Source organism: Fundulus heteroclitus, chromosome 11, assembly GCF_011125445.2.
Source record: "Fundulus heteroclitus isolate FHET01 chromosome 11, MU-UCD_Fhet_4.1, whole genome shotgun sequence".
Taxonomy (NCBI): domain Eukaryota; kingdom Metazoa; phylum Chordata; class Actinopteri; order Cyprinodontiformes; family Fundulidae; genus Fundulus; species Fundulus heteroclitus.
The window spans coordinates 9,783,179-9,808,906 of record NC_046371.1 but is presented as its reverse complement, the minus strand read 5'-3'; the positions used below and the strand labels follow the sequence as shown (position 1 = coordinate 9,808,906).

Sequence of the window (25,728 nt, the reverse complement as noted above, 5' to 3'; positions counted from 1 at the left end):
CCTCATTGTCCGGCCCGGCTGTGGACCTGAGGATCCCTCGCCACCAGATTGAGCTGGGTGAAGGGTTACAGTCAGACAATGGAGGGTCCCTCCCCCTCCTCCTCTATTTGAAATCAATCACACAGCCCTTCACATTCAGAGCGCCTATCCCCCCCCCCCCCCCTCCCTCTATCAGCAATGACAGTGGGCTTGGGGACCACAGAGTCCTCATGCTTACTGTTCGTCCACCTTTTCTTGGGATGAGTCCCAACCTGAACCCTGAGTGATCCGAGAGAGCAGAGCGCACAGAGAGTTTACCGCTTGTTCAAATCAACAAATAAGTAGAAATTATGTTTGATGGCTTTGGGAGTTAATCCAAAACTCCTTTAATTTGGGATTCCTGTGGCGAGCTTCTGTTAAAAGCTTAGGAGCACTCGACGTCTTAAGCTAAGCGAACGGCTGGACCAAGACCCAGGCAGACTTCTTCAAACAACAACAAAATGGGCTTTTTTTTTTTTTTTACACAGAAGAGTTTTAAATGCAGGGAATGGAGGATGATGGTGGTGGACCAGCAATAAGTTTCCTATGTGAAACACGTAGAGATGTATAATGATTGAGTGCAAATTTAACTTGTTTAAATAGTGTCACCGTCTTCAAACAACTTCTCTTTAATCTTTAAATTGTCTTCACATTTCAATTCAAATTCAATTCAAAAATACTTTATTTATCCCTGAGGGAAATTAAATAAAAATGTAAGTTTGCAGGGGTTAATTACAAAGATGCTTATGTTTATTTTGCACTGGAGGTGTATTGATCTCCCTGTGTGAAATATGTACTGAGAATGACGCAATCCCTGTCAGAATAATTGGCAAAAACAAAATTAAGACAGGGTGGAAATTCATAAAACAGAAACGGTTACTCTCATCGGAAACACTTTGGATGGTCCATGCTGGGTTCCTCTCGAAATGAACACACCTGAACATTTCTAACCAAGAAATCAAGAAATAACCCAAACAAACCCACAGAAACTTTGTTTTCCAGATGTTTTTTCCCCTGCTATATATGTGTGCTTTTTTTAACATTATTTTATGTCACCATGCCACATTTGTTTCAATGTGATCCTCTGGGATTGATGGCTGTTGAGTTATGTTGAGAATTACTGGTATTGAGTCCTGTGGTATAAGTGGAATAAATTTTCTTTCTTTTCAGACAGCAAAGTTGTTGCCTCATAATGCAAACTGTCCAAATTAATTAAAGTTGTATTTAAAGGTTCCACTGTAAGTGTTTCACACAGGAAGATCAGTCACGGGGCACCGCATTATACCTCCATTGTCCATACCTCCATGTATAAAAGAAAAACATGCAGGATTTTAAAGGTTCATACAATATTATTGTTGAGATTAGAGTTGTGTTGACTTATTTGAAGTCCGCTTTTGTCTCCGCCCCACTTGATTCAGCCGTTAGCTTCAGCCTCCGGGTCCATCTAATCTGGATTAATGCAGATTAAATGTTAGATATTACCTGTTTGCTTAACCTTTAAGCAGAATCTCAAATCCTGAAGAGATCCAAATAATGGCAAAAACCCCTGACTCCTTTTGGTGCTTCCATTTTCATTCAGCTGGAAATCAAAATAAAATAATAGACTTATCAAGCGCAATTGTTTGCATCTTGAAACTTTGTTAAGACACTTTTTTTTTATTTCCCGGCTTCTAAATGACTTTGAATAAGTTTATGCAGCTGGTTTGGCACTTCGAGGTTAACATTTTCTCTCATTTCCCCCTCAATACGTTCATTTTATGTCAGTAAGAATAATTTATGAAAGGCAGCTGTTTTTCTGTCATTGATATGTACATAAAATATTTTATTATTCTAATATATTCACAGGAAATCATCAGTTCAGGCACTTGGCTGCCACTTACAGCAACTTCTTAGCGAGAGAGATCCTGAGATTTAAGACTTCTTTTTTTTTTAAATAAGTAGAACAAATGTAAAATATTATTATATAGAGAGATTTATATCAACAATCAATTTCTTAACTTTTTATCGTAGCAAAATAATTATTATTTCTTTCTTCAAAATGTCCTCACATCTGAGGTTTGAGGCCCTGGTTTTTTTTTTTTTTCTTTTTTTTGGGTTGGTGGAAGCAGATCTTTGTCCGTCGCCTCTCCAAAGGCGGGATAATCAGAAAAAAAAAGGGTCTCTTCTGCTGAATGTAGTGCCATGGTTTTTAGACGTCAGCAGCTGTTTCCAAGCAGGTAGTACAGAGTTTTTCTTGCTCTCCTGAACGCCGCAATTTTTCTTTCCTCAGACCTCCAGGCAGTGAAGAAGCCCGCCGGCCTCAGTGCTCCTCATGTGTGTGTGTGTATATAAATGCCTACTTCTATCTAAGGGCTTTAATAAAAAAGTCCAATGAGAGTTAAACTTTTAACTGGAGAAATGCAGCTATCGACCTTTCAGTTCGGCACCAGATGGCGACCCGAGGCAGTTCCCGCTCTGGAGTCTATCTGAGAGCCGTTTTGGCGTCTATCCGGGAGCGGACGTCCTGGTAGGCCAGGAGGCACGGGTCGGTGGACAAGGCGTCGTGCGTGAAAACCGAGTCGTTGTCGGAGGAGCAGGAGCTGGAGGTGTCCTCACACGATGGAGAGTACTGCTCGAACGGCGTCGACAGGTCCAAGTACTGCGAGGGAGCAATGAAAGGGAAGACATGGTGAGACATCGCAAATTAAAAATATGAATAAAAACTTCCCCTAGATACAGATGTGTACGACAAGTTCCATGACTGCTTTAAACCGGCAAAGTATTACAGAAAAATGTCTCAAAGTTCTTATTGTTGTCCTTAAAGATTAGCAATAATGTCTAAAATATTGTGCTCAAGATCACGAAAACAGAACCACTGCAAAAACGGATCTAAAAATAAGTAAAATGTTCTTAAAATTAGTGTATTTATCCTTGATTTGAGCAGGTAAATAAGATTATCTGCCAATGGAATGAGTATTTTGACCCCTAAAATAAGCTAATTAGACATACTGCACTTGAAATAAGACGATTGAGATGAATTGTTCCTATTTTAAGTGCAAAAATCTTATTCCATTGGCAAATCATCTTATTTACCTGCTCAAATCAAGGATAAATACACAGATTTTAAGAACATTTTACTTATTTCTAGTTCCGTTTTTGCAGTGCAATCACTTAGCATAAGCTGCTTCACTGCAAAAACGGAACTAAAAATAAGTCAGATTGTCTTGAACTTAATGTATTTGTCCTTGATTTGAGCAGGTAAATAAGATTATCTGCCGATGGAACGAGTATTTTGACCCCTAAAATAAAATAATTAGATACACTGCACTTGAAATAAGATGATTGAGATGAGTTGTTCCTACTTTAAGCGCATTTAAATCTTATTCCATTGACAAATCATCTGATTTGCATGCTCAAATCAAGGACAGATACAATAATTTTAAGAAACTTCAACTCATTTTTGTGTTCCTGAGCAGAAGAGTCACGTTTCTGCTCCTTCGTCTACATATATGCGAAGGTGACGGCGTCCATGACTGCGAGTGTTTGAAGCCCACCTCGTCAGAGATGGACAGCAGAGATTTGTCCAGCTCCTCCACCAGCTGCTTGAACGTTGGTCTCTGGGTGGGAACGGCGTGCCAGCATTCACGCATCAGCATGTAGCTGCAGGGAAGGAAACACAATGTCATTAGGATGCTACAGCGTTTATTTTTCTATCACCGTGATGTACGCCTCTACAGCCGCTGGCAATCCTGGCGGGCAACTATTAAAAGCACCAAGATAAAGTCCTTTTTTATAGCAGCCGCTGAATTTCACAATTAAACTTTTATTCACACAGATGAATTTGGAGAAACTCGACGCAGCCACCAGACATTTAGTTAAAGGGCTCTGGTATTTTAAATGTTCACGATGACAGTCCCCCCCCCCCAGCATCACTGATCCTCTGCTGTGCCCAGCGGTAGGTGTGAGGCGCGCCTCCTTATATTCATCATTTGCTTAAAACCAGACTGGACCAAAACGTTAGTCCGCTCCGTTCAAAACACACCAGTGATGTTCAGGTTTATATGTATGATTCTGGGGCAGATCAGGCGTTTTCTTGGCACGCCTACAGCTGGGATGGGGTGGATGAGCACTTTTGCAGGGCCTCTAACCCCAATTTGGCCTCAGATCTGCAGCTCTGCATGAACGTGTGCACATTTTGAGGACTCGGGATCCGGACACGCAGTGTAGAAACACTTTGAGGGGTTGATATGACTAGAAAAGAGCAAAATCGGAACTGTCCATTTATATGTAATGGCATATAATGGATGTGGTTGAGACTTGGCGACCCCCTGGGTACATTTCCCTTACAGCAATGTTAAAAACCTTGGGCTCTGACCCGGCCACTTCACTGCTGCAGCTGTTTGAAACTCTTTAAAATTTGCTCTAGCAAAGCACAACTTATGCCAGCAGCTCATTTTCTGATTTATGAAGCTCAACACATCGGCCGGCTTCAATAGCATGCTCTTTCCCATTTTGAAGAGTAGCTACACTGCAAAAAGGGAACTAAAAGTAAGTAAAATTTTCTTGAAATCAGTGTATTCTTCCTTGATTTGAGCAGCTAAATAGGACTATTTGCCAATGGAATGAGTATTCTTACCCCTAAAATAAGGTTATTAGCTATTCTGCACTTTAAATAAGGTGGTGGAGATGAATTGTTATTATTTTAAGTGCAAAAATCTTATTCCATTGGCAAATAGTCTTATTTAGCTGCTCAAATCAAGGAAAAATACTCTAATTTCAAGAAAATTTTACTTATTTTTAGTTCCCTTTTTGCTGTGTAAAAGGAATTATTTTCTGAGTTTATATCCCCAGATGGATCAGGAAGTCATGGATTACTGATGAACTTTGACATTTAATACAGTTGTGCCTGTATAATTTATTTTATACAAACAGGTATTCAAATATGTGTGGCAAAAGTAATTATTTCCTTATGTTTATTTTTAACTTAATAAGGTTAGATTCTTCTGGAGCTCAAATTCCTGTTTATCATTTTTCACAACTGAAATGTTTTTGTTTGTCGTTCAATGATTCCTCGCCTTGGTGCCCGGCTAAACGATATCATGCAGCAATACTTGTAGATTATCCAAGCTGTTCAAGCATTTCTGCACACAGGCTGAAATTGTCACTTCAAAATTGCTGGAGTGTCAAGAAAGTTATAATAAAAGATAAAAAAAAAATGTTATGTTGTGATTTTTGTACCTGCTCTACAACATTTGATCTTTTTAATTAACCAAATTAGTCTGGTTGTCTGTAGGAAAGGAAGGTAAACCCCTGTAGATCCAAAGCTAAAAACACATTTTATTTACTTTATCAAAAGACGGTCAACCAGTTTTGCAAATTATTTAGGCTTGGCTGAAAAAAAAAAAAAGGATTATTTTTGGTCTCGCAATCTAAGGGCAGGATTTGGATCAGTATTTATTTAGAAAACATTTGCTGTCTTTAGCTAATTTTAATAAATTATTAGAAAACCGATTTTAATGCACAAAAGTCTGCGTTTGAGCCAAAGGCCTCGGAGGTTTTGTGGTCCTATTTACTATGAAATTAAAGAGAATTAAGTACAAATATAAAAAAATGTGGCTATTAAAAGTACCTAACATTTCCAGCTGTAAGATCTCAACCTGTCTGTAAATAATTTTGCCCTAATTAAAAACAAAAAGTTTCCATCTGCATCAGCCAACTGTGCTGGTGGAACAAGTCTTTCTATAAATGCACACAAAATCAGTCCAGGGGCCACAGATGGCCCCGGGGCCCACACTTTGGACATGCCTGATTTAAGCACACTCATTATGTTTTATTATGGGAAAGAAAAAGAGCAAAGTTGTGTGATAATCATCTGCGGAGGACAGAGGACTGAGCTGCAGGGGAGGAGGAGGACGGTTCCTACTTACAGTTCATGTGTGCAGTTGGAGGGCTTGTCCATGCGGTGTCCCTCCTTTAGCAGCTTGAAGAGCTCCTCCACGGGAATGCCGGGGTACGGGGAACCCCCCAACGTGAAAATCTCCCACATCAGGACGCCGAACGACCACCTGGAGGCAGCCGGGAGGAGAAGGGAGACACAGATCAGACTTCAGCATCAGTTTTATTGGGGCAGGCTTCAGGGCTTGGGAGTAAAACAAAAACGAAACGTTGCGACAGTAAGGGAGGGTGGACTTACACGTCACTTTGGTGAGTGTAAACCCTGTCAAACAAGGCTTCTGGTGCCATCCATTTCACCGGCAGCCGTCCCTGCAGAGCCAGGAAAAAATAGCAGGTTTGATATTTTTTAGGGTTCCTACGCAGTTTGAAAAAGAAAAAAAACCCTCTGCAATCTGATTTCAGTAATTCTAGATAGTCTAGATATGTACGGAAACAGGAAATTAGAAAATACAGAACTTTTCATATTTCCAGACTTTGTTTCACTTTGTCCCATCGTTTAAATATTGTCTCCTTCCTGCCTCATAAGCTTCCTTCTGTCTTCCCTACCTTATTTCCTTTATTTATTTCTTCCTCTTCCTCATCTTCCTTTCTTTTCTTCCCTTCTCTTCATGCCCTGATTTATTTCTCTATTTGTTTTTCCTTTCTTCTCTTTCTCCTTCAATATTTGTGTCCTTGTTTCTTCACTGCATCCAATCCATCCTTCCTATCATCCTTCCTTCTTTCCTTTCTACTAGTAGTGTTTTTTTATATCGCAAAAGGAACGTAAAGGCCATTTTTATGTTTGACTTGTTTTAAAAAAAAAAAAAAGACCACCTTTCTTCTCCATATTCAGATTTCTCCCTGATGACCAACCTATTACTTTACTTTCTTCATCTCATTTTCTAATTAAGTCCCATTAAGACTGATCTGTTTTTAGGTTGTATTAAAGTTGCTGATGCAGCTGCACTTTTAAGTTAAATCCTGGCATTTTTTCCCCCTCCACAACTAATTTCTGATCACATCACAATGAAACCACATCAAAATAAGCAGACCAAACAACTTTCAACACCTTACACTCATCCTGATGCATTTTAAAAAGACCACCCATGAGAGTATTTTACAAAATATGCAATTTCACCAAAATGGTTTGACACAAATGTGTTTCAGCAGCGGAAAATGTAATAAAGAGCAGTTTTCCTCCCAGTGAATTCCTGATAAATGCAGCTGCAGAAACCATGACTCACGTTGGTGGTTTTCTTGTAATAGTCGATCTGGTGGACACCTCTGGCGAGGCCGAAGTCGGCGATCTTCATCACGTTGTCCTCCGTCACCAGAACGTTCCTGGCTGCCAAGTCCCTGTGGATGCACTGCAGAAAAGAAGAAAACAAGGTTTTTATGACCAATGCTGTATCCAGTACCCCTGGTTCAGGTCTGTTTATCTTTGTTAAATTGTTACTCATATTTCTGTTGGGATTTTTGCAGAAATCCACGTTTTGGTATGCAGACCAAATTAAAGTTGGTAGAAAAAGGTATTTATTTCTGTTTTTAGAGTCATGAAAGCCTCTACTACTCCCAGACAAGTCTGGGTTGTTATTTCAAGGCGGATGGTAGAAAATAATTGCAGATTTTCCCTGCAAATGAAAAGCCTGCATACTAAAATCAGCTCATAGGGCCTCATTGTAGTGAATTCCACAAAAATAAAAAATGTCTTTATATAGAAATCCTGGAGTTTAAACAAACCCTCCAGGAAGACGGGGGAAAAAAGAAAGCAGTGTTTGCCCACATTGAATGTATGTCATTAAGTTTATTTTGGTTTTCATTCGAAATAGTCGCGGGATTTGTGGGGACCTGCAGAATGAACCGCTCTGGGTTTGTGGGTCTCCCCATAATGGAGGGTTAGTTTCAGGCTCTGGCATTCTTAGGAGGCAGCAGAGCCAGAAACCTGATGCCAGACGACGGCTCTGCTCCGCTCGCCTGTTTGCTAACAGATTTATGGCGACGCTAAAGAGGACAAAGCCCTGCAAGCAAAAGGGACAGGCAGATGGATGGGGAAGAGTAAACAGGACTGAAGCTGCGGCAGCTCGCTGCTCAGGAATGCCGGTCTGAGACACCGGCTGGCAGGGACAAAGAGACGTGTTGATAAGACGCACTCACAGACAGAGTGCATGCTGGGAAAATAAAAGGAACTGAAAACGGGGTGAGGGGGCAAAGAGTAGAAAGAGAAAGGGAGGAGAACAGCTGGTCCTGCCATCAGGATTTAGAAAGAGACTAGTCAGTCTGAAGAGGCAAAATGCCGTTTAATGAAGGAAACTCCAAGCCTCATATTGAGCCATTAAAGCCTCTTCAGCACCTCTGCTGCATTTGAGTTGACCCCAGAGGGAAAGGAGTTACTTACTTGTGATGCTAACCACAGTTAGCAACACAAGCGGATACTTTCTCCCAATTTTATGGGTTCAACCCTGATGAAACAAAGCACTACATGTCTCACTGGTATAATTGGATGCAAACTGTTAGATTCCAGTCAGTATGTTCCATTTACACAGCAGCCAGATTGAATTTTAACTCGGAGCTATGCGGGGACTTGTAACTCCACGAGTTGAAATGTTCTATAACTTGAACGCATTAGAGATGCACAGACAAATGAACCGGTTGCCAAAAAAAATTGCCAATTTTTAGCTTGTCAGGAGTTGTCTTTGTCTGTCAGGGAATGCCCTGGATTTAGCAGTCTTTCTGCTAACTCCTAGCGTTAGCATTAGGATCTACATTCTCCAGGTAATTCCCCTGATTACAACTGCTGGTGCTTATTGTGCTAATGCCTAACATAATACACTAAAAGCAGTTTACAATGTAAACAGACCCTTGTTTAACACCGACTTCTGTCTCACACACACACACACACACACACACACACACACACACACACACACACACACACACACACACACACACACACACACACACACCCCCACCCCCACACACACACACCCCCACACACAGTGTGACATCTCCTCTGTGCCTAACACCAATAAATATGACTGTTTACAGCAGGAAGACAAGAGAACATAATTGAATTGCTTTGATTATAGTGAAAGAAAAATAATTGGCCAAATCAGTCTGTAAAGTAGGTTAAAGAATGAGAAAAACCGGACATCAGGAATCAGCCAAAATACTCGGATTGGTGCTGATCTTCAAATGTTTCACTGTCGTGTTTTCATTTTGTGAATGAATATCCCATCAAGGGAAACAACTTCTCCTCCAAGCTATTCAATGAGCTGAAATTTGTAATTTAGCATCTTATTCAAGAAACAAGCACCATAAGATGAATATTAACATTGGCTATATTATTGATGTTCCTCTTCGCAAATGTACCAACACTTTAAAGACAAAATTAAATAAGTTATTGCCAATGACTATAAATCTGGAGCCATGTAATCATCCCGCAGCGCTTCTTTGGATTGACAGTTCACCGTTTTTGCATCCATAAAATGCTCATCGAGAGATTTACGGCCACTCTGATGTCATTCCCACTCTTTCAAGTGAACCCACCCTTTTAGAGGCCAGGTACTCCATCCCTCGGGCCACCTGGTAAGCACAGGAAAGCAGGTCTTTGAAGGTGAGCTGCTCCTCGGGCACTTTAGTCACATCAAAGGTGTAATCCATGCCTGGAGGTCGCCTGGCCCGCAGGTACTCCCTCAAACTGCCTTTGGAGGCGTACTCCACCAGCACGTACAGGGGGCCTGTGGGGGAGGGGGGGTATAAAACAGGATGAAGGGCTGTTTGTGTGGTGACTTTAGCCTCAGGGTTCGGGATCACTCAAGTTGAGAGACAATAAATTATGTTTTAGGAGACAGGAAGGCTATTTGAAGCTCACCATCCTGTGTGCAGACCCCCAGTAGGTTGATGATGTTCTTGTGCTTGTCCATAACCTTCATCAGCTCCATCTCTGAAATGAGGTCTGCAAGATCTTTGTCTGTGGCATCGTCTTAAATAAAAAAACAAAAACAGATCATGTCATTCAGACAAACACGAAGTAACCTAAAAACTCCTCAATTCCTTTCTTTAGTGAGTCTTTTTGTTCTTTACCTTTGAGCATCTTGACTGCTACAGTGGTGGCCTGATCCGGACAGTCCTTGTTGATGCCAAAGGCTTCAGCTCTGACCACCTGACCAAAGCAGCCCTCTCCTAGAGGTTTTCCCAGTGTCAAGCTAGAGAGAGAAAATAAGTACGTCCAAATCAGAATTGAACAAATCCATAATTTGAACCTTTGGTTTTTTAAACTACAGGTTGGAGAGAGCCAAAAAACGGGCTACAGGCCTATTTTATTTTTAGGTCTGCAGATGATTTGAGAGCTAAATCTTTTCCTAAGTCTGGATTCCAACAGCTAAATGAAACCTATTCACGATCCCAACCTTTGAGGGTTTGAGGACAAACCCTTCTGAAAACAAATGAGTTTAAATGATAAAGGATTTGCATTTTACGCTGCAGGTAACTTACTTCTCCCTCGGGAACTCCCAGTCTGGATCGTAGGGAAGCTCAAACTCCATAACACCAGCCAGCATGGGGGAACAGCCGGACGAGAGTCGGGCCACCCTCATCAGAGACGCACTGGACTTTCCGGACGAGTTGGATTCCACTGAATACTTTAGGAGAAGAGATTAACATTTAAAAACCTCACTTTTGGACCACACATGAAGGTTTTTGCTTTAAAAGTAGCTCTACAGTGTAGGTGACCATAGAGATCAGTACAAAACTAACCATACATTAGGTTCTCAATCTATTTAAATACCAATACAGATTGAACCGGCATATAAATAAAAAGTTCAGAATACAGATCTCACGGTTTTAAAACGGTTAGAAGACAAGATGAGTTCTGAAAAGGAGTTACAGATGGACACCAGTGCTCTGATTGCGTTCGTAAGCCCCTTCCACTCTTCTGTCGTATGATTACTAAATGTACCTGTCTGCGAAGAGGGAACTTGGAGAGCTTCTGAACAGGAAGGGCGTCGAAAGGCTCCCTTCTTGGGTGGACCTGCATTCGGCACAACACCACGATGATGACGGCCATGATCAGAGCCACGAATCCGCAGGCATAGATGATGATGTCGGTGTACTTCGTCTCAATCGTTTCCAACGACTCAGCTGCTTCTTCTTCTGCAGAAGCAAGAATATAGATGCATCTAATCAATAGTTGGTATGCTGGTTTTGATCCTTGAGAAGCACATTTACAACAGCTAAAGAGGCTTTAATGCTGCTCAAGGTCATCTGGTTCATGTGTGTGGTTTAACATTTGAATGTTCTTAATGGCTAAAAAAACCTAAATCTCCTCTAACAATGCCTTTATCGTTTTATACTTTCATTTTCTTCAGTAGAATTAAGTACAAATTGCAGTTTCCAGATCAGCCAATGTTAATATTCATCTTATGGTGCTTGTTTCTTGAATAAGATGCTAAACTAAAGAAAAAGAGTTTAGTTTAATGGTTGCAAAGCAAAAAAAACAGAATATATATTTCACAGTTAGTGTTTATGCCATGTTTTTTTTAAGTCAGAGGAAAGAAAAGTGTATATGAATAGTGTATATGGTTCTCTTGTAAGCTTGATAATTATTAAGTTTGAGATACAGAGTAAAATGGAGCCGGAAGTGAAACGTGCCAAATTGGACATTTATAGTAGAATGTGTGAAACCTCTCCTTAAGATCTTACCCCTATTAGATCTTAAGGAGATTTGATATGACTTGGTAATGAAATATAGAGTGAATCGTGGTCTCTCTGTTTAAATACCAACACTAGCATTAAGGGTTAAGATCTTTATAAAGAAAACTGAACCAGCCAACAAAACTGCAACTGGTTCACCTCTAGTTACTGCCTTGGTTTTTGTTATTATTGGCCACCAATTAGACCTATCAGAGCAAATCTACCTTGAGGAGATATGAGAAGAGGAGACAGAAGCTGGAGCCAGATCTCTTTAGTTTAGCTGAAAACCCTTTAGTTCGTTTTTTACCTGAAAGCACAGTGAGCCAGGCCGACTGGTGGGCAAAGCCGATTGAATTTCCGGCTAGGCAGGTGTATTCTCCCGCATCCTCCATGGTAACTTTGGAAAGGTAGAGGACCTCAACCTCTGACATGTTCAGACTACCAGTCTAAAAGAAACAAAATGCAAAAAGTAGACATAAATATTAATTTGCTGTTTCTACAGGACGTTTATCATTTCTGTCTGAGCAATCTCTTTTCTGTCTGTCAAGATGATACCAACCTTAAGGACCTGAACGTAGGGAGTGCCATCAGAACCATAACGGCTGCCATTTCTTTCAATGTGCTTGAGCCACTGAATGTGAGGCTGAGCGTCACTGTAAACCTTGCAGTGGAACTGAACATCGCTGCCTACCACTGCTGTGGTGTTGGCAGGTAAACCAGCTTGCAGGATAGGCCTGTGGGGTGAACGCTCTGTAACAGGACAAAGCAAGAGAAAAGGAAACGAAACGTCAATCCAAGAGATTGCAAATAGACTTAGATAGCTCCAGAAACTGGACTCATGGGGCAGAGGGAGCATTGCTTAACTTCACAGAGTCTAACACACAGAGCCTCAGGGATTAAATGTACAAACACATAAGTTATATCAAACGGTGACTAATAATTATCCAAATCTTTGACTATTTAACAATAGGTACACTGTTGTTTTATAAATAAAAGTCTCAAAATAGTCAGCAACTGCCCAGTTCTTCTTTAAATGAGTTTCTTTTTTTGACGTTTGGGATCAAATCTGGTTCCATTAGCATGCCTCTCTGGCACCGGTCTCTTTGATCTGCGGTCACTTTCTGATCTCATTAGTTGTCTCGTTAGGGCTTTCCTCTTGTTCCGTTAGCCGTGTTGGAAACTGACCCCATGCTCACCATCCAGCAAAACAAATGAACAAACAAGCCGCTGCCCTTCTCAGTTTCTTGTCACAAATCAGGTGGAAAACTGGATTGGATGCATGGCCATCCTTGTGATCCTGTCATTTATTGCCAATGCCAGTCACCCTAGCTACCTTCTGCTCATCCCTCAAATGAATTGTGTTTAAAAATTGCTGACTAATGCTTTGGCTACAGGCCAAGATGCATTTTATCCCTTGTCTATGTTTGTTAACAAGTCTCACAAAGAATCTTCCAGGTCTTACCCAGAACGTCGAGAACATAGCTGTGAGTAATGGATCCATATTTGTTCTCCACCACACAGGTGTAGTTTCCTCTGTCTGAGGGCACAACACTCTCCATGACCAGGCTCCAGTGCTGATGTCGTAGCTAGCCAGAAACAACAACAACAAAAAAATCATAAAGAGGGAACAGAGGAAGAAACGCTAAATCTATCTCCGAAGCTAGAAAAATATTAAAAGTTAAGAAAATCAAGACTTCCACAAACACTCACTTTAATTCCCCCGATGCGGTGCTCTCCTCTGAACTCACGTCCATTTTTGAGCCACCGGATTGTTGGTACTGGACTGCCCATTGCAGGGCAGCGAAACTTCACAGTGTTTCCAGCGGGAACAGCATACAGCTTCTTCTCCATACGCTGGGTGTGGGTCCAGTAGGGACCTGTGGAGACAAACACCAACAAAAAGAGCCTTAGTTGGAACACCATGACCTTAAACATGGGGTTAGAGTGGAGCTGTTCACAAGATGTTTCGCCCAAGTTCAACTCAAGTCTAAAGACTTTGAAGAGCAACTCCAAGTCAAGCATAAAGACTTTGAAGGACAGCCTAAGTCATGCCTTGTATATCTGAGGGACAAACCAAGTCAAATATCAACTCATTATGAAGTAAGTACAATTTAAAACTAAAAACTTTGAGGGAAAAGTCAAAGTCAAGTCTCGGGTCTTGGACGGACAAGATGAGTCCAGTCAAAAGTCTTTGAGAAGAAAGTCAAAGTCACGCTTTTTGTCACTGATGTACAAACCAAGCCAAACCTCAACTCATTAAGTCAGGCATCAAGTCTTTAGAGGCAAGTCAAAGTCAAGTCTCAGGTCTTTGTGGGACAGGTCCAAATAAGCTTAGAGTCTTTGAAGTGCAGGTCCAAGTCAAGAGGCAAGTCTTTCAGGGACAAGATTTAGATTTCTTAAATATTGTGACAAAACTACACACCTCTGGAGAAGTAAACTTGGTCATTTTCAGTTTCAGCAGATGGGTCCTCCAAGCCGTTGTCCTCATCATCGTCCCCTGACCCTAACATGTCTTCAAATAAAACAGAAAAAAATATGAAGATCCAAAAACCGCTAACTGGAAACAATAACATTTTCTGTCTTAAAGTGCAAAGTGTTGGTTCCTCTCACCTGCCACGGTAATCGTGAAGTTCCTCACGGGACTTTTGGTTCCCCGGAGAACACAAACGTACAGTCCAGAATCCTCGTACGTGATGTCCGTGATCTCCATGATGGCGCCACGCATCTGCATGCGGGGCGTGGGCAAAAGCCGGACTCCTTCCTTGTACCAGTTCACCGCCATGCCTGGCCGCGTGTTCATGTCGCAACGCAGCTTCAGACTGTTTCCTGGTTCCAAGACAAGATGCTCCGTGGTGTCGTCACTAATGTCCTGAGGAACCTCTGTGGAATTCGAGAGAGGTGTTAGAACTGTCTGACTTACAGTCCAGCATTTTGTTTCTTCTGATATTCTCATCACCCGGCCCGCACAGCACTAGTAGGTTTCAGCTCAATCTTTAAGTTGTTCCCTCCGCTATGAACGTCAATTCCCTAACATCTCCCATCCACACATATGCCTAAATACAATGGAATTACCATAGAAACCAGAGTCCTAATGACCTGACCCTCTTCTCTCCAACCCATTCTCCATTACCCCTTCCATGTTAGTGGATTACTGGGTGTCTGAGCAATATGGCCAACATAGCAAACTCCCTCCCTTCCTTTATCGCTGCAGAAAAGACGTCAAGAAAAGAAATGAGCAAGAGGACAGGGTGAAGCTAATGAGCATGTTGCAACATGACAGTGGTTGGAGAGGGGTGGTGAAGGTTCAGCAAAGGTCTAAGTGAGCAAACAGAGGAGAGAGAGAGGTCTTTGTCAGCCAACACAGGAAACAAGGGTTCTTGATACTGGGATTGATTCCACCAATCCATTTTGTACACCCCCTTATTTTTTTACAGGGTCCCAGGTTTGCCCATCACCAGCACTCAATGGAGTAGAGCCAGGGTACACTCTGAACAGGACCCCAGTCAACCACAAGGCAACACAGAAACACAGGACAAACAACTAAGCATAGACTCACTGACGCCCAGCAGCAATCTACAGTCGATGTAACATGCGAGAACTGTGGGAGGAAGCAGGAGCTAGAAGAGAACTCACACACGCATGTAGAAAACATGCAGAATCCATGCAGAAAGACGCCAGGAATCGAACAAGGAACCTTCTTTCTACAAGGCAACACTAATAAGAACTGCATTACCATAAAGTCTGGTCTTAAACACTTATCCACCATCAAATTAAAATTTCCTTAAGTTACCTGGTCGGATTGCAGCAGCTGTCATCTCTACAGTTCGGGAATTGATGGTACCTGTGGACGAGAGATGTTGTGGTTGAAAACACTGAAATACTATTGAAACAACAGTAGATGAACGTGGATGTTTACTCAGTAAGCCTTCCTCACCAGGCAGGACATCCAGCCACGCAGATTGCATGGCTTGAACTGTCTGTTCCCCATGGACACTCTCGGCCAAGCAGATGTACTCGCCTGCATCTTCCATTGTGATATTGGACAGGTGGAGTGTGTTGACCTTGGATCCATTACTTTTCAGGGACTGAATAAAGGAGATGGTTTGTTATCCGTGCTCAACATGACAAATAAAACTACAGCTTTAGCTGCGCGTAACTTCTTACTGTCAAGGTCTTGATCTGAGATAGTCCTCCTTGGGTTCGTCCTGAGCTGCTTGAATCTGTCTTAAGCCACTGCACCTTGGTTGATAGCGGCCTGTGGACTTTGCACAAGAGTTTTGCTTGACCACCAACCACCCCTGTGGTGTTTTCTGGATACCCTGGTACAATCAGAGGCCTGGACACTCGGAGATCTGGAGAAAACAAAAGAGGTGGAGATGGAAAGCAGGAGTAAATTTAGCATTTGAGGAAGTCTTTGGCAGTAATTTGGTTTTTTTTTTTTTTGGGTTGATTTCTGAAGAAAGAGCCTTTATAATATAGTCTGAATTAACAGCTTGTAGTTTAAGACCACCTCAAGACAACAAGAGAAAACATGGCTGAACACATCCTGAAGGTTTTCCTTAACCCCCAAAGAAACCAGCCAGGGGAAGGACACCCTGTTCCTTGTTCCTAACAAACCAGTGACATTTAATGCTGCCAGGAACTGGTGATAGAGTGCCCTGATAACCCGGTGGTGTCAGTAGCAGCTACAGGGGGCCACTTGTCCTGAAACATATCTGTGCCATGGCCGGAGCCCGTTACCACTGCTCAGTCGCTTAGGCCGAGCAATTTTCTGGGGCAATTTTCTGTCTGATTGCTTACCGCGAGCACTAAGTGAAAGGGCAATCTGTTCCCTTGTGGAAGTGAAGTGCTGCCTTTCTGTCTAATCACCCAGAGTGCATGCAGGTAATGCTTTCAGGAACAAATAACACGCTTACAACCTTGTAAGTAGAAAATCAGACACGGAGAATTGGCCAAAAAAGGAAAACATATTCAAAGGGGCGTTTGAAAGCTAGTTTTATGTATATTTAATGTGAGTTCAAATTACCAATGTGAAATTAAAACAAGAAATTGCATTTCTTTAAATTATGAGGAATAGTGGAGCCAGTCTGTGGCAATAAATCCCAGATAGAATATTTCAGGGTTCCTACACAGTCTTGAGAAGTCTGGAAATTTATTTTAATGTTTTCACAGTCATAAAAAAATGAGAAAAACCAAACCTAGAGCCAAACTCTGTACTGTGTTCCGTATTATAAATCCTAACTTGATTAATGCTTCTCAAATATCCACAATCTGATCAAATTCGCCAGATAATTCTAGGAATACGACTCTGACAAGCTATTTGGAGATGGAGAATTTGCAGGAACCCTGAACCACACAGAGTATGCAGCCATGCTAATGAACTTGCCGAGACATGGACGGTGCCCTGGAGTTGAACTTACGACGGAGTGTGAATTGTCACCCAGAGGCGAGGGGGCAAACAACAAGAGAACACAACACAAACAAGCCGCCCAATCAGCCGGTCAGCCAGCCGACCAGACTGGCAGCAGGAGACTCTCAGCTGGGACACTGAAGAGACCTTCATGTTCCGACACAGAAACCGCACACAACAACAATCGGTTGCTCTCCGTCGGACCTGTTTGATACCAGAAAACTGAAAAGCACTCAGAAACCACCCTGTCCTGTTTCTGATTGCCTCAGAAACAGAAGAAATCTGCAAAAATGTTTGGCTTTAAATAAGGTCGGTCTCCGGCTGTACTCTGCCTGTTCCAGTAATGCAACTGTGAATGTCTGGAAGTGGGATGGGTGAGTTAATAAACCTGGCAGACAAAAAGTAAAAAAAAAAAAAAATTCAACTCAAAAGGTAGCGCTGGGGCCTGCCATAGTTATTATCAGTCCTGGTAAAGATGTGTAAAACATGAAAAAGAAAATTAATCTTTAAATTCAGCAGCATCAAAAAACTGTGGAAGCTTTAAGTCAAACAGTTGGCTTAAATTGGATGAGACGACAAAAGCTCCAGGTAAGTTTAAAGTAAAAAGAAAGGGTAGAAATGCAGAAAATGACCATAAATACGCCCATTGTTGAACACTGTGGATGATCTGCATTGCTTTGGGCCTGCTTCTCCCACAAAGCACCAATTATTTTAGATTTTTCTTAAACATCTTGCAAGGGGTGCAAAGAAATACAAAAGGGTTGTTCCTACACTGCCTTGTCATGAAGGCATGGTAACTTGAAATCTACAACATAAAATACTGTAAACCCTAGCCAGAAAGACAACACAAATGTAAATAAAGTCCAGCAGTTTTTCTGTCACATATCAGTCAATAGAACCTGATTCGGCACTTTTCATACAGCCAATTATAACACAAACTGCTTTTCAAAGGTTAAAAACAGGACAGACAAAAAAAAAAACAAAAAAAAAAAAAAAACACAAGAGACGCAATACAAATAAAGGGATGCCTATAGCAGATAGTCTGAGTATCTCAAAAGAAAAATCCCCCATGCAGGTTGTTAAAAATGACAGATAAAAAAATAAATAAAGTAAATGGGGAATATTTTTGCAGACTATAATAATTGTTGCTGACTGCCAGCACTTCCAAATGGATGATCATGTCTGTGTGGCCGAATAATAATAATAATAATAATAATAATAATAATAATAATAAGAATAATGCCCTGCGACAGACTGGCTACCTGTCCAGGGTGTACTCTGCCTCTCGCCCATTGAAAATGCTTGCGACCCCATGAGGGATAAAGCGAGTAAGAAGATGGATGAATGGATGGATGGATGGATGGATGGATGGATGGATGGATGGATGGATGGATAATAATAATAGGTTAAATAAATAAAGGAAAGACTTGGTAAGATATAGGGCCCATATTTTCTGTCAGAAATGATTCCTACTAAGCGAGAGCTACAGAAAGTGCCCCAGCAGCCCCAAATTTTGAAAGAATCCTCAAATATCGCTTCAGACAGGAGATAAATCCAAGAACAGGTTACTTTCACATCAGATGATGTTAAGACATTTCTGTCAACAGGCCGTTTGAAGCTTTTTAAGGAGCCCCATCCTGCACACCTTCGTTGGAACAACAAGCCTCGGCTGGCCTCGGCGGCCTCCGGGGGCGCCATTGCTTTTGTCTTTCATCTGTCTCCACACATCCTTAGAAATTAATCATCCCAGTGTTTTAATCAGACTTAAAAACGTTACGCCGCTAAAGATAAACAGCCCTCATCACTTCAGCTTTAATTGCAAAACATGCTGTTTGGCGAGGAGCAATTATGTTTTTGCTGAACAGAAACAGCGCGATGGGACTGTAAAAGCAACAGCGGCTGGCTTGAAGCCTGAGCGTCTGCCTGTAAAGCTTCAATGAAAGAAAAAAAAAAAAAAGCCCCCGCCCCTCTCCATCCTCTGCAGCTGGCACGTAGCCAGGCAGATTTACACTTCCGAGCCCCAGGGCCTCCGATGGATCAGGTAGCAAAACACTCAAGACTCCTTGCGCTTCCGACTCCTCCACTCCAATCCGAACCCCGACCACTGCCCCTCGCCTAATTTTTGCTGTCATCCTGACTTCCTCTGGACCTATGCCTACTGGGAAACTTCATCTTTCCTAGGAGAGAGAGAGAGAGTGCTGGGGACGTATTCTGGTAACGTAAGAAATACCATGTAAGCGTCGCGCAAACAGAAGCCCCTAAAGATGTAGAGGTAAACTCTCTGAATGCCCGTTGCACTCTTTGTGATGTTAAAAACACCAGGTTTGCAGTATTAAATTAGGATTTTATGCGACAGATCAACAGAGTTGTGCATAATTTTGGACTGAAAAGGACACATGGCTTTCAGAAAATGTTCACCCAAAAAAACGTGGTGTGTATTTATATTCTGCACCGCTGTATAAAATCCTGTGCTGTCTAGCAAGTAAGTAAAGTTGCACTTTAATCTGCGATGGCCACAGAGGTTTGCTTGTGAACAAACACCATCATGAAAACCAAAGAACATAACAGGGAGCTCCGGGAGGGAATTGTCTTACCTTTCGTTCTTATCTCAGGAACACTCCTGACTGCGACTCTGTCCACCAAGCAGAGCAGGAGAACACAGAGCATGCAGCACTGCACCATCTTCTGGATGTGTCTTATGGTTAAGAGGCAAAAGCAGAAGTTGGAAGCCTGGAAAGGGCCTCACACTCCGGTCCCTCGCATCGGGGAACTTCAGGAAGCCACAAAAAGTCTCTAAATCTGGAACCTGCATGGGGTAAACAAACCAAGAAGACGGACAGTGAGTTCTCTGTAGCTCAGAGACTTGATTGTTTGAGAAGACCTGTCCACAAGAGCAGCTAAAGACACAAACCTTCTTGATCGGCTTAAAGCTACATGTCAAACACACAAACAATTGTCCGGACAAATAGCTGCAGAGAGTGGCTGTTTTGACTGCTAGCAGCTGTATTCTTAACCAGATGTCCCGCTAACTGTCCCGACTGTCTCACATTGTCCAGGCACTCCAGCATCATGAATAAGGAGCAGGGCTGTTAATGCCTGTTGTTTGTCAATGGATGGCGCTCAGCCGGCCCAGGGATAATGGGTCCACACTGGGAAAACACTTGAAACCTGCCAGGGAGCAGCGGTGAGCCTGCGCGCATGTCTTCAAACTCCCCGAGGGCAATTTTCTCAAAATACTAATAATGAAAATCCACACAACCGCTTTTAAATCTATGTGTTTACCTTGCAGAAAGTCAAAAATCCAATACAAGTTTGGTCAATTTTTAAAATTCAAAATGTTATTGGCTAAATAATTTGTAAAATTGTTATTTATTAGTCCAAATAGAGACGTATACGGTGTCGGGAGTTCTATGATAATATGGCTGGCAGCCCAGGGTGGCCATTCTGTGATGGGACAGCACCCCCCCCCCCTAAACTGGCCAGCCAGATTGATCATAGCACTCTCCATTCTGCACATGATCAATCTGGGACTGCTCCCATTAAATCTGTTTGGGGCATTCTCAGAGCTGATTGGGTGAAGTGACACCTTGTTTAGCCAATCGCTGTATGAAATTTTAATGGCTAAGCAGCAGACATCATGAGAAACCACAGGACGGTAAGCTAGTCAAAGCACTTGTTACTGTTCTACTATCAAAGAAATTGTGGATTCTGACAAAACAGATGTGATAGCAGCAGCTAAGCATGCGTCCTCCTTCACTACTGTGTTTATTTTGGTTCGGCTGTGGGCTCGTCGGCTCTTGCTTTCGTCGCACCAGTATGTCCCGCCTTAAACCACAATACTGCGACGTGATTGGCCCGATCCGTTTTTAGTTCGGAGACAAACGGTTGAAACCAGGAGCGGTACAAGATGGATTCTCGTGTCTTTATGAACGCACAAATACACAAAAACACAAAGAGAATTCATCTTGCAGGCAAAGTTATAGTAAGTCCACTTAATGAGAATAAGAAGCTTCCCATTGTTGTGCTAGTGGTTATCTCTGTAGGGAAATCAGTTTTTTGACTGTATTTGGAGGAAATTATTTTTTTTCCCTATACTTTATACAATCAATACCTATGCGAACTTGGTTTTATGCATTTGCATGGATCTGTGTGCAACTATACAACGTAATGCGTTTTGGTCTGATGAGACCAACACTATAAGGCAGGGGTCACCAACATGGAACCCGTGGGCACCAGGTAGCCACCAAGGACCACATGTGGTGCCCTTGGACCTACTCAAAATATAGCGCAACCCACCAGTGAGCTGCATCAAAAATTTTATTTTATCATGTTGCTTTTCCTTTTTGAATCACACTTGAATTTATATAGATTTATAAATGACAAAAGCATGAAAAATATTATTTTTTGTGTAACATTAAGGTGAGCTCTGACTCTTCTAGTTTAATGAATGTATGACACAGTACCCATGAAGTAGCTCTCAGTGTCAAAAAGGTTGGTGATCTCTGCTATAAGGTGTTGAGCAATACCACAGATGAATTAAGACATGAAACAAAGGTTGTGCAAAAATACCTCATGTCCAAGGTTGAGCATGGTGTAGGTAGGATGTGTGATTCTGTGTGGCAGTCAATGACTCTTCTTTTGTGAGTGTTATTATTTTGATAACATCTGTACCAGAGGTGCTAATAAATGAGGGGGGATTAGAATTAAAGTGTAAGCACAAAAACGTGGTCTAATAGACTCCAGACAGACTATAAAACAGCGGCCGGCTGTAAGAACACTAAAGGAATAATGCAGGGATTTTTCTTTCTTTTTTTTTTTCTGTGGCACACTGCGCCAGCTGAGCTCAGGCGCCAGACCCAAGCGGCGCACGCACACATGCCGTTTGGAGAACAAGCTTTGCTGAATGAAACGTATTCTTTCTCAATTAGGAACTGGAAAACCCCCCCCCCCCCCCCCACCCACTCCCCCCCTCCTGTTGCTGTTAATTCCACTGGATGGCTGCTGCACTTTTGACGGAGCCAAAACCACTTCCACTGTATTCTCCTTTTTTTTTATTCACATCTAAAAACGGATGGAAGGGGGCGTCGCTGGCGTGTTTCTGTCACATCATTCACGCTTAATAAACCTGTCCGGTTGGTCACAAACAGTCAGGAATGAGGGAACATGGCTGCTATTTATATTCCAGGACTGACTGTGTGTAAATGCACGGCTGCTGGTTATATCGCCCCCTTTACCCTTTCGTACCAAGGTTGTTTCGTGCTGACCATTCGTTAATTATTATATTGTAAAAAAAAAAAGGAATTTGGGGGATTTTAAATATAAGCCATTCAAACTATTTAAAGTTATGTTTAGCTTTTTAACTTGTTTAATAGTTAATAATTGGTTGAATTCTAACATAGCTACTTTATTTTGTTTATGCTGGTCAAGTCAACTGTTACACTCAGGCGTTGTGTGCTGTATTCAGTGGAAAACAGTAAAGCAGATATATTTTTTATCTGCTGTAGGCTATTGTAAATATAAACTTTCTAAAAGTTAAGGCACGTCACAAGACTCTTGATTGCGAAAGTTTCTGTGTTGAAGTAAAAATTTAATCGACCTTTAAATGGTTTAGCCCCAGGGCTAACGCTACAGTCAAACTTGCTAGCAAGTTGAGCTTCTAAATCCTGAGACATCCATTATTCATGGATTTCACATCTTAGTTGTGGTTGTTATGGGAAAGAGGTTCACATGCCAACTTGATATTATACATTTTAAACAGTTTCCATTCCGCTTTAACTAGATTAGCGCTAGTGCTAATGCTAAAGGCAAACATGCTAGCACGCTGAGTGTCCTAATCTCAAGGCAATGACTATTGCTTAAATGGAACATTTTATATGTAGTTTTCAGGGAAATTTTCTTTATATACTAACACAAATAGATTTAAAAAGCTTTTATAAAGCTAACAGAGCTAGAAGTAAGAAGCGAACATGCTAGCAAACTGGGCTTCTTCAACTCGAGGCAGTAGTTTGCTACGTTTAACATGCCAAGTAATTAGAAAAGTTATTGGGCTTTACAGTTCTATAGTCCAAATAAAACTTGCTGGTGAGTTAAAGGTGTTAACCCTGAAGCAGTAATAGCTAATGAATGGCACATCCTAGTTGTGGTTGTCAGGGAAGCAAGCAACCTGTGATAATGTTAAAAAAAGAGAAATACCTCCTTGTTAGAATAAATTTAAACTGAAACATTATTGCCAGTTCAGTATTGTTTTATGCCTTACTCAAACAAAATCTCAATTTGTGTTTCTTTTTCATATGGGAGGACAAAAAAAAATAAGAAAAAGAAAAATGATCCTAACTGGTTAATTATTTGAAATAGTTAAGAAGGACACATTTGTTGGAATGTCTAACTGGTGTATCTGAGTTTTAGCTGTTAACCTTTCCTAACTTCTGCTCAGAAATAGGGATTTAGTCATACAGTAACAAAATGAATACAAAGTGTTACACCAACTTTATAGACTAAATTCTACCAATTGGTTACTTTTATCAGTGCACCTACTTGGAAGAACGTTTTGTGCCCACTTTGAGAGCTCTTTTCTGTCAGGTCTTCTAAGCTGGATTTTGACACTAATAAATCTTCATACAAGAAGTAGGTCGCACTAAAAATATGTTATTTTGGTCCAGGTTCAGTCGACCAAGCTAAATAAGTATCAGAACCAGAACAAATTGAAAATCCATGGAAGAATTTATGCAGCTCAATTCAATTTAACTTTTCATGACTGTCTCCATAATTCATAAAACAAAATGACTACAAAGAATAAACCGATATCTAATGGCTTAAACGAGATTAAGTGGTTTTTACAAGTACGAAATGGAAGAAGTTAGAGAACAAACTCCAACAAGTGGGTACGAAACGGGCGCACGAACTGACTGGGAGCCGCTCGGATTTTTCACGCCTGCGCGCCTCCGCCAATCAATACCTTCGATCACTGGTGGATTATCGGACACATCCGGAGATCAATTCAAAACAGAATCCAGTAAGAGTTCCTGAACGCACCCACTTTCATTTCTTATTAGATTTAAACGCACCATCGAGTCATATAGTGCATATCAGGGACTGGGGATGACAATAACAATCAAACTTTTCCCATTTGTGTTCGTTTGTTTTTCTTCTTCTTCGTATTTAAGATTTAAAGCTTCTGTGACAAAGTTCAAACTCCGCTTTGAGTAACAAGACGTGCTTTTCTTGACTAATAGTTGTGAAATGTTGAGTAGGCTATCAGCTGACTCTGTTGGGCTTACAACATCGTATTTTATCCCCAACAAATTCTGTTAGAAATAACCAACTCTGGTTTAACTTTATAGTTCAGACCAAACAACAAACAAACCCCCAGCAGTAAACACACAGAGCTTTGATATTTATATTTCCCCTAAAGAAAATACTAATTTAAGAGTTTGTGGAAATGAAAAGGAAGGTAAATGAACACATGTGCTGTTTAAATGAATGAAAGCTCAGCTCTCAGTCCGTTTTCACCCACCTCTTCTCCTGGTTTGTCTCTACAGAGATGAGTGGCACCAGGGGGGGGAATAAATCACTCCGTGTCCCGTTCGACTCTTGGGAATATTGAAATCGTCATTGGAAATCTGCGTTATCGTTCCACAAAAGGGAGTCCGTGAGTAGGTTGTGTGTATCCAAATCAAGTCAAAGAGGATTTGTAGGTATGAATTAGAGGAAAACAGCTCCAGGACCACGAACAGCAGCTGCTCCGGAGCTGGTGACCGAGTGAAGGAGCTGTTGTCCCCGGGGGGCAAAGTCCGCGGCTTGTCGGGCAGCTCAAAAATCCATGGAGAGAAATTCCGAGGTTTGTTTCGCAAAAGAGCAATGAAATCTGACTAAATCGTTCTTTAAAAATCCCCCCTTCGTGGATGAATCGTCGCCGCAGAGAGAACGCGTGTCCCTCTGGTTCCACTAAACCGTCCTATTTGCGCCTTTACGCAGCGCTTCTGGAAGCTCTCCTCTCCTGAAACAGGCTCTCCGGGAACCGGGTCGAACCTCTGCAGCTGAAACGTGGATCTGCAGCCTCCTCCAGTCAGTCAGCCTCCTTTTTTAGGCGCAGGAAAAAAGAGACGTGTGTCTGCGTCCTTCCGCGCACCAGACCCGACACAACACTCCTCTGCTCACCGGTCGGCAATCACAACAACAATGGTCTGAGAGAGAGACCGGGAGAGCAGCAGGAGGAGGAGGAGAGAGGAGGGAGGGGGAGATGGGAGGGGAGGGGTACCCCCACCCCTCCATTCTCTCTTCCACCCCACATAAAAAAAAATAGCCCTCATCCCTCCTCTGCGAGGAGCTGGCACGCCTGACCCTCTCCCTTCTCTCCCTCCTCTCCACAGCGCGATGAAGAAATCAGCATTTGTCCAGCGACGTTTCAAACTTGTACTTCTAATATTCCCCCCCAGGCAACAGCCTAAATTAAGAACATAAATCACGGCACCAAAGGAGTTTATTATGAAGTCACATAATTTACAGCGCCTTAATTGCTCTTGGAGGTCGCGTTCAATTAACGGAAAGGCCTGTCCCGTGTAAACTGTCTCCGCGTTTTAATTGCATCAGGGAAAGAACAAAGCCGAGTAATCCTGTTAGCTGCGGCAAAGAATCAAGATAAATCCCGATAAATCCCGTTTTTATCATCTTAACACGCTGAGCCTTAATGTGTCCCC

The 25,728-nt window shown here is 41.9% G+C and overlaps 1 protein-coding gene across 1 annotated transcript; it reads right to left on the bottom strand.

Annotated features, from left to right (window-relative positions):
• Positions 1 to 485: 485 nt before the first annotated feature.
• Positions 486 to 25,222, bottom strand: fgfr4 (fibroblast growth factor receptor 4). The gene is made up of 21 exons (XM_036142826.1): positions 24,546 to 25,222; positions 19,627 to 19,838; positions 15,787 to 15,974; positions 15,557 to 15,707; positions 15,413 to 15,463; positions 14,233 to 14,502; positions 14,045 to 14,134; positions 13,333 to 13,499; positions 13,085 to 13,208; positions 12,182 to 12,372; positions 11,930 to 12,068; positions 10,889 to 11,082; positions 10,426 to 10,571; positions 10,015 to 10,136; positions 9,803 to 9,913; positions 9,478 to 9,668; positions 7,176 to 7,298; positions 6,191 to 6,261; positions 5,925 to 6,062; positions 3,552 to 3,657; positions 486 to 2,656 (listed from the first exon to the last, which is right to left on the bottom strand). Exons 2-21 carry the CDS (start codon positions 19,712 to 19,714, stop codon positions 2,480 to 2,482), a joined length of 2,838 nt encoding a protein of 945 aa, XP_035998719.1. The 5' UTR covers positions 19,715 to 19,838; positions 24,546 to 25,222; the 3' UTR covers positions 486 to 2,479.
• Between the last annotated feature and the right edge of the window lie 506 nt (positions 25,223 to 25,728).

Excerpts from the sequence above, each read along its gene's own strand:
- fgfr4 (XM_036142826.1), bottom strand. The coding sequence starts at position 19,714 with ATGGTGCAGTGCTGCATGCTCTGTGTTCTCCTGCTCTGCTTGGTGGAC. Across the intron at positions 14,503-15,412 it reads AGCTGCTGCAATCCGACCAG|AGGTTCCTCAGGACATTAGT; the intron begins GTAACTTAAGGA and ends CGAATTCCACAG. Across the intron at positions 3,658-5,924 it reads TCCAACTGCACACATGAACT|CTACATGCTGATGCGTGAAT; the intron begins GTAAGTAGGAAC and ends CCTTCCCTGCAG.